Raw genomic sequence first — 14,434 nt, forward strand, 5'->3', positions numbered from 1 at the left:
GGAACTGCACTGGCTGCCTATTCACTACCGCTTCAGGTTTAAGGTCCTAGTACTAGTGTACAAAGCCCTAAACAACTTGGGATCAGGATACCCGAGAGAGCGCCTTCTTCCCTATCAACCTGCCCAATCACTGAGGTCATCCAAGGGCAGGCTCCTGGTGGTTCCACATAGACCTATCCTCCAAATGGAGTCCACCAGGGGAAAAGCCTTCCGTGTGGTGGCCCCCCTCCTATGGAATTCCCTGCCTCTGGAAGTCAGGCAGGAGCCAACTTTGTATTCCTTCCGGTGCCTCCTGAAAACGTCGTTGTTCCAGGAAGCCTTCCCTTAATAACCAGCCACAGTTTTATTGCACTTTGTTTCTTTTAAATGTACTTTTAAAATGTTTAAAATCTGTTTTATTCTTTCATTTGATTTGTCCACCGCTCCAAAATTCTGGAATGGGGAGCGATAAATGAATATTGTAAATAAATAAACAAACAACAACCCACGGTTCAATGATAACCTTTACTCAACCTTGAGTGTGGGTTATCATGTTATGTGAACCCAGTCATTGTCTCCTTTGACCGGGGGCAGCTCCCAAGAGGCTTGGGTAGAGATCCATCACCAGCCTCAAGATTGGAGGTGCTGGGCAGGCTTCCTCAGGTGGCAGATCCTGGGGACAGGAAGGACTGGCAAGGACTTGGAGGCCTGAGCGGTGTGTGCTGTGCCGCTTTCTGCTTTGTGCCCCTGAAGCTAGCTTGTTGTGGTGGAGGATGCTGTTCTATCGCCGGTGTTGACATAGGATTTAACTATCAGCCCAGTAAAATTCTTGTCCTTCGGCCCGAGAAGCAAAACATCTTGAGCCAGCCCTGATAGATGCACACACAGGCCATAGCTAGACGGGGCTTTATCCTGGGGCAATCCCCGGGATCGTCCCTGTGTGTTCACATGACGCACAGGGGATCCCGGGATCAGGGAGGAATAATCCCTCCCTTGCCCCGGGATATGGCGCTACACTTCAGGCCCACTTTCTCCACGGTCTCGGGCTGATCCCGAGACCACGGAACACGTGGGCGGGCGTCACGGTTTGTCCTGGCTCCTCACAGTTACTCACGAGGAGCTGGGACCTGCGCCCATTGGGAGTGGGGTGGGGGGGAGTAGGAAAATTATTTTAAAATAAAAAGAACGTACCTTTTGCACACGATCACTCGTGCGCTGCTTCCTCTTTTAAAAAAACCCATAATGGTGGGCACGACGTCCTCTGCCTCTGAGGTCGTCGCGCACTGCGTGCAAACAGAGGGGGAGATCTCACGATAAAAATATCGCGAGATCTTCACCCCTCTGTCGCGCTAGACCGGTAGGTCTAGCTGAGGCCGCGATCTCCCCAGACCTATAGTACTGCGCAGCGCGTCTCCACTCACCCGGAGGGCCTGCAGCTCCGGAAGGTCCGTGTAACAGCAAAGGAGGATGTTGTTTGTCATGCTGAAGCTCTCGCGCACACCCAGGTGATAGAAGAGCGACGGCTGGCATAGGGTGTGGCTCATCTCCACCACCACCACATCTGCAGACGGGGGGACAGCAGAGGCCATCAGCCACGGCCGAGAGCAAGCCGGGACGAGAGAAACAGGCATTTTGTCCTCACGGGCTCCCACTTGGTCCCTCACCTCGGTCGTCATGGCTAGCTGGCAAGGGCAGGCCCTTTACAGGAAGGTGTGTTTGCAGGAACACTTTCCACCCTCTAGCATTGGGTGGCCAACCTCTTGCAGGCCATGGACTGAATTCAATTTCAAAGAAGTTTGTGGGGTATGCCCCCTCCTGCAAGCCAGGGGTGGGTGGGGCTGAAGGCAAAAGGAGGCGGGGTCCAGGGCAAAAGGGGTGGGACTAAAATGCCAGCATGTTTTAGCCTAAAACTCTGGCCACCAGTAACTAAGTCTTAGGAGAGGCATTTCAACCTCATAGGGGGAGGGGAAAACATGCAAATGATTGACAGTGGGAGGGGGAAGGGGGTGTGGCTAACCGGGAAACCCTGGAGGGCCAGATTGGGACTGCGGGTTGGCCGAATTTGGCCCGCAGTCCTGAGGTTTGTCATTCCTGCTGTAGTAAGATGGAAAAGAGCGCGTTCCGGCCGGCCGTGCCACTGACCATGGATCGGTCCATTAAAAAGGAGGAACCAAGAGCCACCAGACGACTGTGCTGCCTTGCCGTCCAAGAAGAACATCGTGGCAAGAAGGAGACCAACCTGACCCATACATCAGCCAGCAGGAGCAGCTGCAAGGAACTCGTTGCAACCCTCTCCTGCCTATAAGAACTTTGGAACTTAGAACCTGTGCCCAAGTTTGGCTTTTTCCCTCCTTCCTCCTGAGAAAACAAGGCCAGAAACCTTGATATATGTGCTCTGTATGTAGGTCTCTTGCAAGTGAACTGCATGATGGGATTGGAATAATGTATGTGTCTGAATGTGATATAATGCTGAAACTGTTATATCAGCAAGGAAATGCTTAATTGGAATTTCTAACTGCCAATACCTCTTGATATAGCAGAAGACAAATAAGTTATCTTGATAAGGAGGACTGACCATCCAGGTCAATCTGACAGTGGGCCATCTGTTGATAAGGTTTAATGAAGAAGTTTTCTTTGATCTGTCTTTGTTTTGCTGTAGAATTTTGCCAACTTCTAATTGGTTAAGATGCTACTACAGTGGTGGCCAAAATTGTGGACACTTTTTGAAATTTTCATGTTTTGCAACTTTACATGTTTATAGAAAATGTTCTGTTTCATGAAATTCAAATGTTTATATATCTGTTGAAAGACCTGATTCACGTAATACAACAATCCTGCTTCTTTTCCTGGGTGTCCAATCAACTCTTTTCTTTGGTGCCATAGCTCTATTTATGATGTAGGTACGTACACTTTTGATTTGAGAAATACTTCAAATATTCACCCAATCTCCAATTGCGCTTCAGTTACAGAACAAACAGCAAAACTGACTTTTCCCAATTTGAAACATGATGCATCGCAGCTACTGCCATGTGATTGGTCCCCAGAACAAAGACTGTGATTGGCCAGTAGGGTTTGCAATTCCAATCCGCTTCTTCACTCAATCACACCTGTTTATTTTTAGACTAAAGTAAGCATAACTTTTTTGTACTGCAGATATTTGCGTTCTGGTTTTTTTTATTGAATTCAGCATTAATTTCTCTTTCAATTGATATATAAACATTTAAATTTCATGAAACAGAACATTTTCTATAAGCATGCAAAGCTGCAAAAACGGAAATTTCAAAAAGTGTCCACAATTTTGGCCACCACTGTAAATATACCTGCTTTTTACACTGCCAGTTATGAAGTTCTTTGTCTGCAGGGCTCTCTCCATACAGCTGTATTACACTCAAACAGAATTGCCTTACAACCAAAGTGGACTTTTTAAAAATCTTCAACACTCCCATTCCCTTCGCATTTTGCATCATGTCTTTAGATGATAAACCTGATAGCAGGGACAATCTTAGTCATTGGAAACTGCTCCAGGAGACTTTTTCAGAGGAAAAATGGGATTTAAAATGCTGTAGATTGGCAACAAAATAAATAAAGACGTGACGGATGGCTAAGAAATGCAGCCATAAATCAGCACAGGGATAATGGAAGAAAGCAGGCAGGTAGGTAGGAGACTAGAAAGAGCCGTGGGAAACTAACTGGAAGCAACCTGTGGGGCTGAGGAGGCCTGTGTGCTTCTGTAGCTGAATGAATGGGTATGGCACGTGTGTGAGAAAGAGAGAGGGAGAGAGAAAGGGTTTAGGACAGGATCCAGAGAAAGGCAGATTCTGGGAAGCATGGGTAATGCTTTTGTGTACGTTTGCAGTGAGGAAGAGAAGTCTGTGTGTATGCATGCTAGGTACATGCTTCACCACAGAGTTGCACAAAAGCTTCCGGGGTGTGTGTGTGCATAAAGCCTGTACTCCATGTGCCATCCAAGGCCGGTGCCAGACTATTTTGCGCCCTAGGCAAGGTGAGCTACTTTCAACCTCCCTCACCCCCCAAAAAAAATGCCAACTTTGATTTTTAAGAACATATGTTTCTTGGAAAAAATATGAAGCACAAAACTTGAAACTGCTAAATTTATTTTAAAGTGCAAAAAATGTGTCATGCCAATTATAGCAAACAAATTGGAAAGGAACGTCTATGGGCCTAAAATGCATTATTTAATAGGAATATCACCACCAAATCATCCCCCCCCCAACTCACACGTGCACGCACACACACACACACACTCAGCATCACACACTCCAAACAAACACGTGCATGAACACATGCATTCAGTCATAGACCCCGTGCACCCCATTCACCCATACATTCTCTCTCTCTCAATCTCTTCTGGGCGCTTTCCGGAAGTCCGAATGTGGAGCTGCCCCACCCCCACCCCAGCGTCCCTGGCTTCGCTTTGGCTGGGCGGGTGCGGGGCGCCATCTCACTTGCCCAGGCCCAGCTGAATCCTCGGGCCGGGCCGTCTCACAGCCAACACGCGTGAGTGCTGCACTGTGACCGGCGTCCCTCTCAACTTGGCACTCTAGGTGGCCATCTGAGTGGCCTCTATGGTAGCACCAGCCCTGGTGCCATCACACACGCATCCCGCGCTAACATATGCTATGTTTTAATTAAGATTTTGTTTTAATCAGATGCATAAAGTGTTATTATTAGTTGGGAGATAGATACGCATATATATACACATAAAGATATATGCACATATATCTATATCTATATACAGATATTGATATCTCCACACACATGGATGCATTGGGGGAAAGTAAACAGTGGGATCAAAGGGTCTGTGCAAAGCTTCTATGCAAAGCTCAAAACGTAAACAAGGGAAGCATAGTGATTATTCCCTACAACAACTCCCTAACTTTGCTATGCTAATTTAACATTTGTGGTAGGAAACAAAATCTTAGTCTTGATTGAGTCCTGAATGAACAGAAACAAACTTCCAGACCTTTTTTTTTTTTTTGATGGGGGTAAAAACAAACAAACTGCTAGGGTTTGCTGCTGGCTTTTCTTTCAGGAACGTTATCAGCTGTATGACTGGTAGAAATCCCGCGGGCGAGGCTAGTTTTTATCCTGTCCTGGAGCTACAGCAAAGGGGAGGGACGGGGTGGGGAGGGGAGGGACGCCTGTCCTCAGAGGCCACAGGAGTCTTGCTAGGAGGAGAAGTGACAACAAGGACAGGATCTACACGACTGCTTTAAAGCGCTTTATAACAGCTTTGACAACTGTATATAGAGTGTGCCCTGGGCCCCAACAGTGTAGAAGTTGCACCGAGGATCTGTTTTCCTGCCATCTCTTCTCCGGGAAGTTCTGATCAAGGAGTGAGCGAGAGAGCAAGAGAGCGAGAGCGAGAGCGAGAGACAGCGCGCCGTTCGAGGAAACTCACCTGCGTTGTAGAAGCGGTCCAAGGTGTCGGTGTCTCCCAGCATCACGGTGCCAAAGGGCACCGTCGTCAGCTCAGCCGCTGGCACTTCCCTGCAGGCTTCCCGTAAGCACTGGAGAGGCAGCGGTTCCTCCACATCCTCGGTGAAGACATAGACCACGCTCAGAGCTCGGTCTTTGCCGCTGCAGGTGCTGCTGCCGCCGCCGCCGCCGCCGCCGCCGCCCCCTCCGGCGCTCTGGCTCCCTACGGAGACGGGTTTGCTGGGGGTGACCGCGATGGCTAAGGGGTCCTGCCAGAGGCTCCCGGCGCTTGCGAGCTTGCCGTTTTCTTCCTCCATGCCGCGCTGCCTCGGAGGGCTCAGAACTCGCCGCTTTCCATCGCAGCCAAAACTTTTCCCTCCTGCATCAGATTTTTAAAAAGCAAGGGAAACAACAGCAGCAGCCTGGCTTTTCCGCCCGCATCACCGTTTTGAGACGCACGCATCAAAAAGCAAAAGAAAGAAGAAGAAGAAGAAGAAAAATCCAACGAGGTTTATTGACCAGCTTTCCAAGTTTGGTCAATTTCAGCCCCACGTGGGATTCCCAAGCCCCGCCTGGCGAAAACGTCCTCCGCGAGTTCCCGAAGTGGGTGGGTCCCGAGGTGTGGCGGCTGGGCTGCGGCGGTGGAAAGCCTCCCGGGGCTTGCTCCTTCCTGCGCCCTCCGCCGATCCGGGAGGGAGCACGCGCGAACACGCCCACGAGCCTGGGGAAAGGCCTCCGGTTGGAGCGGCGGAGGCGCGGTCCTCCCCTCGCCTTTCCTGTTGGCACGAGCCCCGCGAGGCGAGCGAGAGCGCCGCGGGGCGATTGTGCAAGAGGCAGTTGCGAAAAAGTCTCGCAAAGCCGCCTCTATGGCGTCTGCTCGGTCGCTTTGCCTCGCGCGCTCCCTGCTGAGACAGACGCCCGCCCGGCTGGCGGCTCCTTCCCGGAATCCCATCCACGCAATCGACTCGCCCAGGTTGATCGATGATCTGTTATTATGGGCCCGTTGGATACATAGAGCAAAAGCGAATGGCGATCAGGGCGCTGGCCGGGTCATTTCAGGTTGCCCCCCGGGAGCAGTTTGTTGGGATTTCAAGGCTGCTCCTTCCCTCCCCCCCCCCCGATTTTTTTTTAATATACAACGGAGTAAAATAACAACAACAACAGCTATGGGGACAGCAAAAGGTCACAATTATCCCGTTAGTCACATCAGCCGATCTACACCAAGCAGGATATAACACTTTTAAAACGGTATGAAAACTGTATATGTAATGTGTCCTGGGCCTGAACAGTTGTCATAACCATTGTAAAACGTTATAAGCAGTAGTGTAGATCACATCTTAAAACGATACAGAAAACCTTCAGAAACAGCCTACCAAAATATATCCACTCCAACATCCAGAAAGGAGTCATGCTTGAAACATACCCAATTGTCAGGAAATTCCTGAATCAGTGAAAGACAGATGACTTGAAGCATGAAAAGAGACAATAATAATAATAATAATAATAATAATAATAATAATAATAATAATAATAATAATAATAATAATATAGCATACCGGAAAGATGAATCCAAAAGCCTTCTCCCTTACAAGCTAGATTTCTACATGCAAGGAGGTTAGTTGATCGCTTGGTTTGTGGCATCCAAACATGTCAATGCCCTATCTGCAGTGAGACAACCTGGGAAAAAGCTTTTAGATATTGTGGTAATTACTAGAGAAATAACTGTTGACCTATTTTGCAGCAAAAATAAAGAGTACATTCATCCAGCAGAATCAACAGCGTATTTTTTGGTACCTTAAAGACTTGGAGCTGGGTCCAAATTATTTATTTATTTGGGGTGCAATCCTATGCTTGTTTAGACAGGAGGGGGAAAAGTCCTATGGCTCCCAACATGCTGGGGATTGTGCTGTTATTTAGTTATTCAATTTTTATAATGCCCATCCAGCAAGGCTGTCTGAGCAATTAACAAAACAGACTAGCAGGTGTGGTGGGGAAAATCCTCCAGCAGGCTGAGACATGTCCTTCCTGGCTACTGGATCTATTCAGGGGGGTAGAGAGTTGCAGGTTGCTGTTTGTGGTTCTTTCTAAGGGGAATCTGTTGGGACTAGAATGGGATGTGCTGGGAGCGTGGGTTGGAAGGTGTTGCAGATGCAGCATCACACAATATGCAAATACTCTTAGAGACTTCCAGCTGCAAAACCAGCCTTTCTCTCATTAAGTTTATTACATGTAGATCCTGTCTTTCTTCCAAGGGGATTAAGGCAGCACAAATGCCTTATTCACAGCAGCCTACCTGAAACGTACGTAGATTAGGCTAAGGGCGGGTGATGGGCCCAAGGTCACCAGGTGAGCTCTGTGGCCAATCAGGGATTACAACCTGGGTCTTCCGTATTCCAACACTCTAACCCTGGGATGGGACACCTCTAGATGATGCTGGATTCCAGCTCCCATCAACTCCAGCCAACAAGGCCAATGGTTAGGGATGACTTTTTAAATTTATTATTTCATTATTACATTTATATCCTGCCTTTTCTCCTCTTGCAAGGAACCAAAGGTGCCTTACACGTTTCTCCTCTTTCTATTTTATCCTCACAACAAGCCTGTGAGGTAGGTTATGCTGGGAATCTCTGACTGGCCCAAAGTCACCCAGTGGTCTTCATGGATGAGTGGGAACTAGAACCCGGGTCTCCAGAGTCCCAGCCCAACACTCTAACCACTACACTACACTGGCCCTGTTCAGAAGACACCTTAAACCAGGGCTTTCACCACTGTGTATAAGGCAAAAGGCCTTATTCACCATGGTGAAAGCCCTGGTTTAAAGTGTCTTCTGAATAGGGCTGCTGGGGTTTGTCGTCCGACAACGTTTGGAGGGTCCCAGCTTCTTCTCGTCTGCTCTAATCTCTACACCAGACAGGCCACTTCTGGTTTCTAAACTGCAACATGGAGATGACAGGGCTGTTTTGTGTGGGGCGGCTTGGCCAGCAAAGTGCTACATATTAGGGCTGTGCACCCACCCCCGATCCACCTCAGAGGCTGGTTCACAGCCCCCGAACCAGCCCTGAGTCAGCTCAGGGGTGCTTCGGGCGTTGCCCGACCCGCTTTGGTGCTGAAGCCGAGGAAAGATTCGGTCCCTCCGAGGCGACTTGGACTTTTCTGGGTGCTGGCTGAGCAGCCGGCACCCAGAAAAAGCTCCCTTTCCCCACTTACCTGCTGCCACCGTCCACTGCCTCCGTCCTTGTGTCTGGTGGCTTCCGCTGCCACCGATGCATATGACCGGAAGTAGGCCGCGCGATTTTTAGACACAAGGATGGGGGCGGGCGGCGGCAGCAGGTAAGGGACCGCTGAGGGCCGCTCCGAAGTGCCGAGGCGCCCCGAGGCTTTGTAGCCAATTGGCTTCGGCTTTGGGGCACTTTGGCCTTTGCCCGAACTGCCTCATAGCCGAGCCAAGGCAGGCCAAATCAGCCCGCCTTGGCTCGGATTTGGGGCCTTGGCCCGGGGTGCTGCACAGCCATACTACGTACAGCCTTCCCCAACCCGGTACCCTGGCATGGCTAAGAGAATAACGAGAGTTGTAATCCTACATATCTGAAGGGCATATTTGGGGGAAGGCTGGTACAAACAAAAATATCCTGTCACCAGGGGCAACACAAGGCATTTTGGTGCTTGAGGGCTGGACAACATGGCGCCCACTCCCATTCCATTAACAAAAGCCAACAGGACTTGGCAGTTGAATCTTAAAAACATAAGGTGAGCCCTGCTGAATCGATCTAGTCCAGCATTATGTTCACACGGTGGCCATCCAGCCTTTGGCCAGAGACCCACAAGCAGGACATGAGTGCAATAGCACTCTCCGACCCATGTTCCCCAGCAAATGGTGTACATGGGCTTTCTGCCCCTGCTACTGGACGTAGCACATAGCTGTCAGCACTAGCAGCCTTTGAGAGCCTACAACACTGCTGATGGGGCAGCGTCCTCCCCTGCACCTGAACTCAGGAAGCACACTGTAGGCTGCATGGCACACAATCTTTCCTCCAATACCTTGCTGCTGCCTCCAGGCATCTGCCACCTGAGGCAGCTGCTTCACTCTGCCTAATGGTAGGGCCAGCCCTGCCTGTCACTACAATTTATATTTGAGGGTAGACAAGATTTGGGTGGAATGAAGAGAAGTCGGGTATCTGTGATGAGTAGTGGGTAATTTTGGATGCCGGATTGGATGGTCTTTTAGGGATTACTCTCTTTTTAGATGATAATGTGTAGCTCTCCTGATTTGGGTGGAGGTACTTGCTCCTCCTGTCTAATAGGGGCCCCTGGACATCTGCCCTAAAATCTTACCTTGACTGACAGCACCCGAGGGTAGGGGAGATGCAACTCCAGAGGAGGGCTACCAGGATGATCAGGGGTCTGGAAACAAAGCCCTATGAGGAGAGACTGAAAGAACTCGGCATGTTTAGCCTGGAGAAGAGAAGATTGAGGGGAGACATGAGAGCACTCTTCAAATATTTGAAAGGTTGTCACACAGAGGAGGGCCAGGATCTCCTCTCGATCCTCCCAGAGTGCAGGACACGGAATAACGGGCTCAAGTTACAGGAAGCCAGAATCCGGCTGGACATCAGGAAAAACTTCCTGACTGTTAGAGCTGTATGTCAATGGAACCAGTTACCTAGGGAGGTTGTGGTCTCTCCCACACTAGAGGCCTTCAAGAGGCAGCCTGGACAACCAACTGTCAGGGATGCTTTAAGGTGGATTCCTGCATTGAGCAGGGGGTTGGACTTGATGGCCTTATAGGCCCCTTCCAACTCTACTATTCTATGATTCTATGAGATGCAGGTAAGCAGTGGGAGATGAGGAGATAGGGAGGCTTGAGTGGATGACAGAAAGATTTGCTGAACAGGATTGGGGGGCAAAAGGAAAGCAAAAGATGGGTGAGGAAGCTACTGTTCAAGGCATAGGGAGCAGCATGGAGGGGGCGATGGAGAAAGAAACCAGGGGAAGGGGGTCATGAAAAATGGGTGTAAGCCTAAAATATCATCCTGGTGTTTAAAAAGTTTTCTTTTTTCATTCTTCTGTGGAGCTCTTGCCAGCATGGGGCCAATGAGTGCACTCTGCAACGGGAAAACTGCTTCACTCTGTTTCAAAGAACTGCCCGCCACCCACCCCATTTATGCCACGTCAGGTTTCAGTCAAAGAAAGAGAGCTTGTTTATAAGAATAGTAAGAACATTTCTGGGTGTTTTTTTTTTAAAAAAAGTGTCACCCAAAAGTGGAAGTGTTCCACCCACCTCATTGTGCTCACTCAAGATTTCCCCTGAAAAATCAGGGCAAGAGTTTTCAAGAATTTTGCAAGGAGTTCGGGCAAGAGAGAAAGATAATCGGTTTATTTATTTATTTATTTATTTATTTATTACATTTCTATACCGCCCAATAGCCGAAGCTCTCTGGGCGGTTCACAAAAATTAAAAACATTCAAAGTATAAAACAACAGTATAAAACCATAATATAAAATACATTATAAAAGCTACTTAGTTTTCTAAGTTTCTACTTCGTTCCTATGGCTCTGAACATGAACAAGGGGTGAGGGGCCGTTTAAGGAAGCTTTATTTTTATTATTGTTTTATTTTATTATTTTATTGCCTTTGAAGATGGTTCGGAAGCTGTAGCTTTGTGTAAAAGGCAGCAGCCAGATTGATCACTGGAACCAGAAGGTTCGAACATATAAGACCGACTCTGGCCCGCTTGCATTGGCTGCCTATATGTTTTCGAGCCCAATTCAAGGAGTTGGTTTTATCCTATAAAGCCTTACGTGGCTTGGGACCGCAATACCTGATGGAACGCCTCTCCCGACACGAACCTACCTGTACACTGCGCTCAACATCTAAGGTCCTCCTCCAAGTGCCTACTCCGAGGGAAGCTTGGAGGATGGCAACAAGGGAGAGGGCCTTTTCAGCGGTGGCCCCCCAATTGTGGAATGATCTCCCCGATGAGGCTCACCTGGCGCCAACTTCGTTATCTTTTCAGCGCCAGGTCAAGACTTTTCTCTTCTCCCAGGCAGTTAACAACATGTGCTGAGTTTGTTTGTTTTTAACTGGCCCCAGAATAGTGGTTTTAAAAGGATATTGCCTGTTTTTATGCTTTTGATGGTTTAAAATTTTATATATTTGTTGTTAATGTTCACGGTTTTTAACTTTTGTAAACTGCCCAGAGAGCTTTGACTATGGGGCGGTACATAAATGTAATAAATAGATAAATAAAAAGAAAGAAAGAAAGATTTTTTTGGGGGGGGTTCCCCCCAGTTTTCTGTCCCTTGATATTTGCTGCCCATCACCACCGTCTGACAACAGTGCTGTGATTTTCCCTGCCTGCCTAGTCCATGTTCACTCCTGCCATATAATCCTATCGCTGCTGCTTCACCCCAGCAATGCTGCATGGTTTTGGCGGAATGAGATGACAATGTGGCACTGAATAAATGCCCCCCCCCCCGGTGGATTCTCTACAGAGCCAATGCACCGGACCCCTACCTCTCTTCTCTCCATCACTCCAGCCCGCTGGAATGGCATTTGCCAGATGACAGCTGTTGGAGGAAGGTGTCTGATGGGCCTGGCTTCTCTGCCAAGCAGATTGCTGTCTGCCTCTTCCTAAGAAGAGATAACTTTTCAAGTCATTTTTTGAGCAGCCCCATCTGGGGAAAAAAAAATCTATATTGGAAGGCTGCCTGCAGCAGCAGCAGCAGCAGCAGCAGCAGCCTCATACTTTTACTTGGCAAACTCTGATTTTAGGACAGTATAAGAAGATTAGCTCATGTTTGCAAGATGAGTGTGTTCTCAGAGGCTTCCTCTTCAGTCAAAATATAAACTGAGGGTGGGGGGGAACGGGAAGTTTGAAGTGTTTAAGATAATTTGTTGGTGTCCGCCCACGTCCTTCATGTTCTTCGTCTTCTTTTGCAAAGTCTGTCTCTGGGAATGAACCTTGAAAAGCAGAGGGTGACGAGAAACGGATATTTTACAATGTGATGGACATGCTTTCGGCACAACTCCTCTGCCCTGAAGAAGAAACATAAGAACATCGGAAGAGCCCTGCTGGATCAGACCAAAGGCACCAGTTGCTGGGGAACATGGGCAGGAGGGTGCTGTTGCACCATGTCCTGCTTGTTCATCCCTGGCCGAGGGCTGGTTGGCCACTGTGTGAACAGAGTACTGGACTAGATGGACCCTTGGTCTGATCCAGCAGGGCATTTCTAATGTTCTTATGTCCATCTAGTCCAGCACTCTGTTCCCACAGTGGCTGACCAGCTGTCAACCAGGGACCCACAAGCAGGACATGGTTCAACACCACCCTCCCACCCATGCTCCCCAGCAACTAGTGTGTACAGGCTTACTGCTTCTGATACTGGAGGTTGCACTTAGCTATCAGGACTGCAACCCTGCAAACTGACGTCTCAGAATACAGCGAATGTGTGTCAAGACATTTTCTACCTTGTTTTCAACACAGCCAAATGAAAGCCAGTTCCACTGTGTTCAATGACTGTGAAACTCCCTAGCCCATACATGTGTGTGGATCGAAGGCAGTATTTGTTTATTTATTGAAAGCCTTTCTAGCCCACTCTTCGGTCAAAAGACTCTGGGAGCAGCTTACAAGAATCAGTAATCCAACAGTCCTGCCCTTAGTTTCACAATCTAAAAAGACAGGAGACCCAAGGGAAGAGATTGGGCCCCCATCTATACGACTGCGGGATTGCTCCTCATTAAATATAAACCCGATTTTTCATTGATTCGAATGTAGGTAAAGAGCATCACACTGCAGCAGCTACAGTGATTTATGTCCTGAATTTTTTTATAGTGAGTTATAAATGCGCACGTGCGCATTATCGCATTACCCATATACGAAGCTATGGAGGAGAGAGGAGCGAAGCTATAAATGTTATATGCGGAGCTCTGCAGATTGACATATAGCTGGGGGCAGACAAACCAGGAGATGGGGTGGGAAGGAACGAGGCAGCAGAGTGAAACGAACGAGGCTACAGAGGGAAACGAACGAGGCTACAGAGGGAAAGGAATGAGGCAGCAGAGGGAAACGGACGAGGCTACAGAGGAAAACGAATGAGGCTACAGAGGGAAAGGAATGAGGCAGCAGAGGGAAACGGACGAGGCTACAGAGGGAAATGAACAAGGCTACAGAGGGAAAGGAATGAGGCAGCTGAGGGAAATGGACGAGGCTACAGAGGGAAACGAACGAGGCTACAGAGGGAAAGGAATGAGGCAGCAGAGGGAAACGGACGAAGCTACAGAGGAAAACGAATGAGGCTACAGAGGGAAAGGAATGAGGCAGCAGAGGGAAACGGACGAGGCTACAGAGGGAAATGAACAAGGCTACAGAGGGAAAGGAATGAGGCAGCAGAGGGAAATGGACGAGGCTACAGAGGGAAATGAACAAGGCTACAGAGGGAAAGGAATGAGGCAGCAGAGGGAAATGAACAAGGCTACAGAGGGAAAGGAATGAGGCAGCAGAGGGAAACGGACGAGGCTATAGAGGAAAACGAATGAGGCTACAGAGGGAAAGGAATGAGGCAGCAGAACATGTCTCCTTCGTCTGGTTGCCTGTTTCTCCCTCTTTCTTTCTGTGAACCGCCCAGAGAGCTTCACATATTGGGAGGTACAGAACTGCAATAAATATATAAATACAGGAATAAATTTGTTTTAAGAAGTTTTCTCTGCAGAGCTCCGCAGAGAGACTTCAAACTAAAATAATCACAAATGAACAAGGCAACTGATTGGTGCAAAATTGGGAAATTGGCCAATCACGTTGTCCTACCCTCAAAGCTCTGCCCACATGTCAAAATCTGATTTAACTCCCCCAAAGACACATAGCCTTAACGCTATGCAAACTCGGACGTGAAGTCATGGGAAATCGTGAATGCGAAGATGCGCCTTATCGCGGTTAAAACCCGGCGCTGCAGCGAATGGATTCCTGTGTCATGTAACCTAAAATGCGAATGTGCACATTTAAGTCGGGATAAACAAGCC

General features: G+C 48.5%; 1 protein-coding gene across 1 annotated transcript in view; it reads right to left on the reverse strand.

Annotated features, from left to right (window-relative positions):
• Positions 1-5,932, reverse strand: part of MAP3K6 (mitogen-activated protein kinase kinase kinase 6) — a 67,960-nt gene extending 62,028 nt beyond the window's left edge. The window contains exons 1-2 of the mRNA XM_063140464.1: positions 5,402-5,932; positions 1,401-1,540 (exon numbers count right to left, since the gene is read on the reverse strand). Coding sequence (XP_062996534.1) covers positions 1,401-1,540; positions 5,402-5,735 — 474 coding nt within the window. The 5' untranslated portion in view covers positions 5,736-5,932. The remainder of the gene's footprint in view (positions 1-1,400; positions 1,541-5,401) is intronic.
• Positions 5,933-14,434: the final 8,502 nt, after the last annotated feature.

Source organism: Elgaria multicarinata, chromosome 13, assembly GCF_023053635.1.
Source record: "Elgaria multicarinata webbii isolate HBS135686 ecotype San Diego chromosome 13, rElgMul1.1.pri, whole genome shotgun sequence".
In the NCBI taxonomy this organism is placed as follows: Eukaryota; Metazoa; Chordata; class Lepidosauria; order Squamata; family Anguidae; genus Elgaria; species Elgaria multicarinata.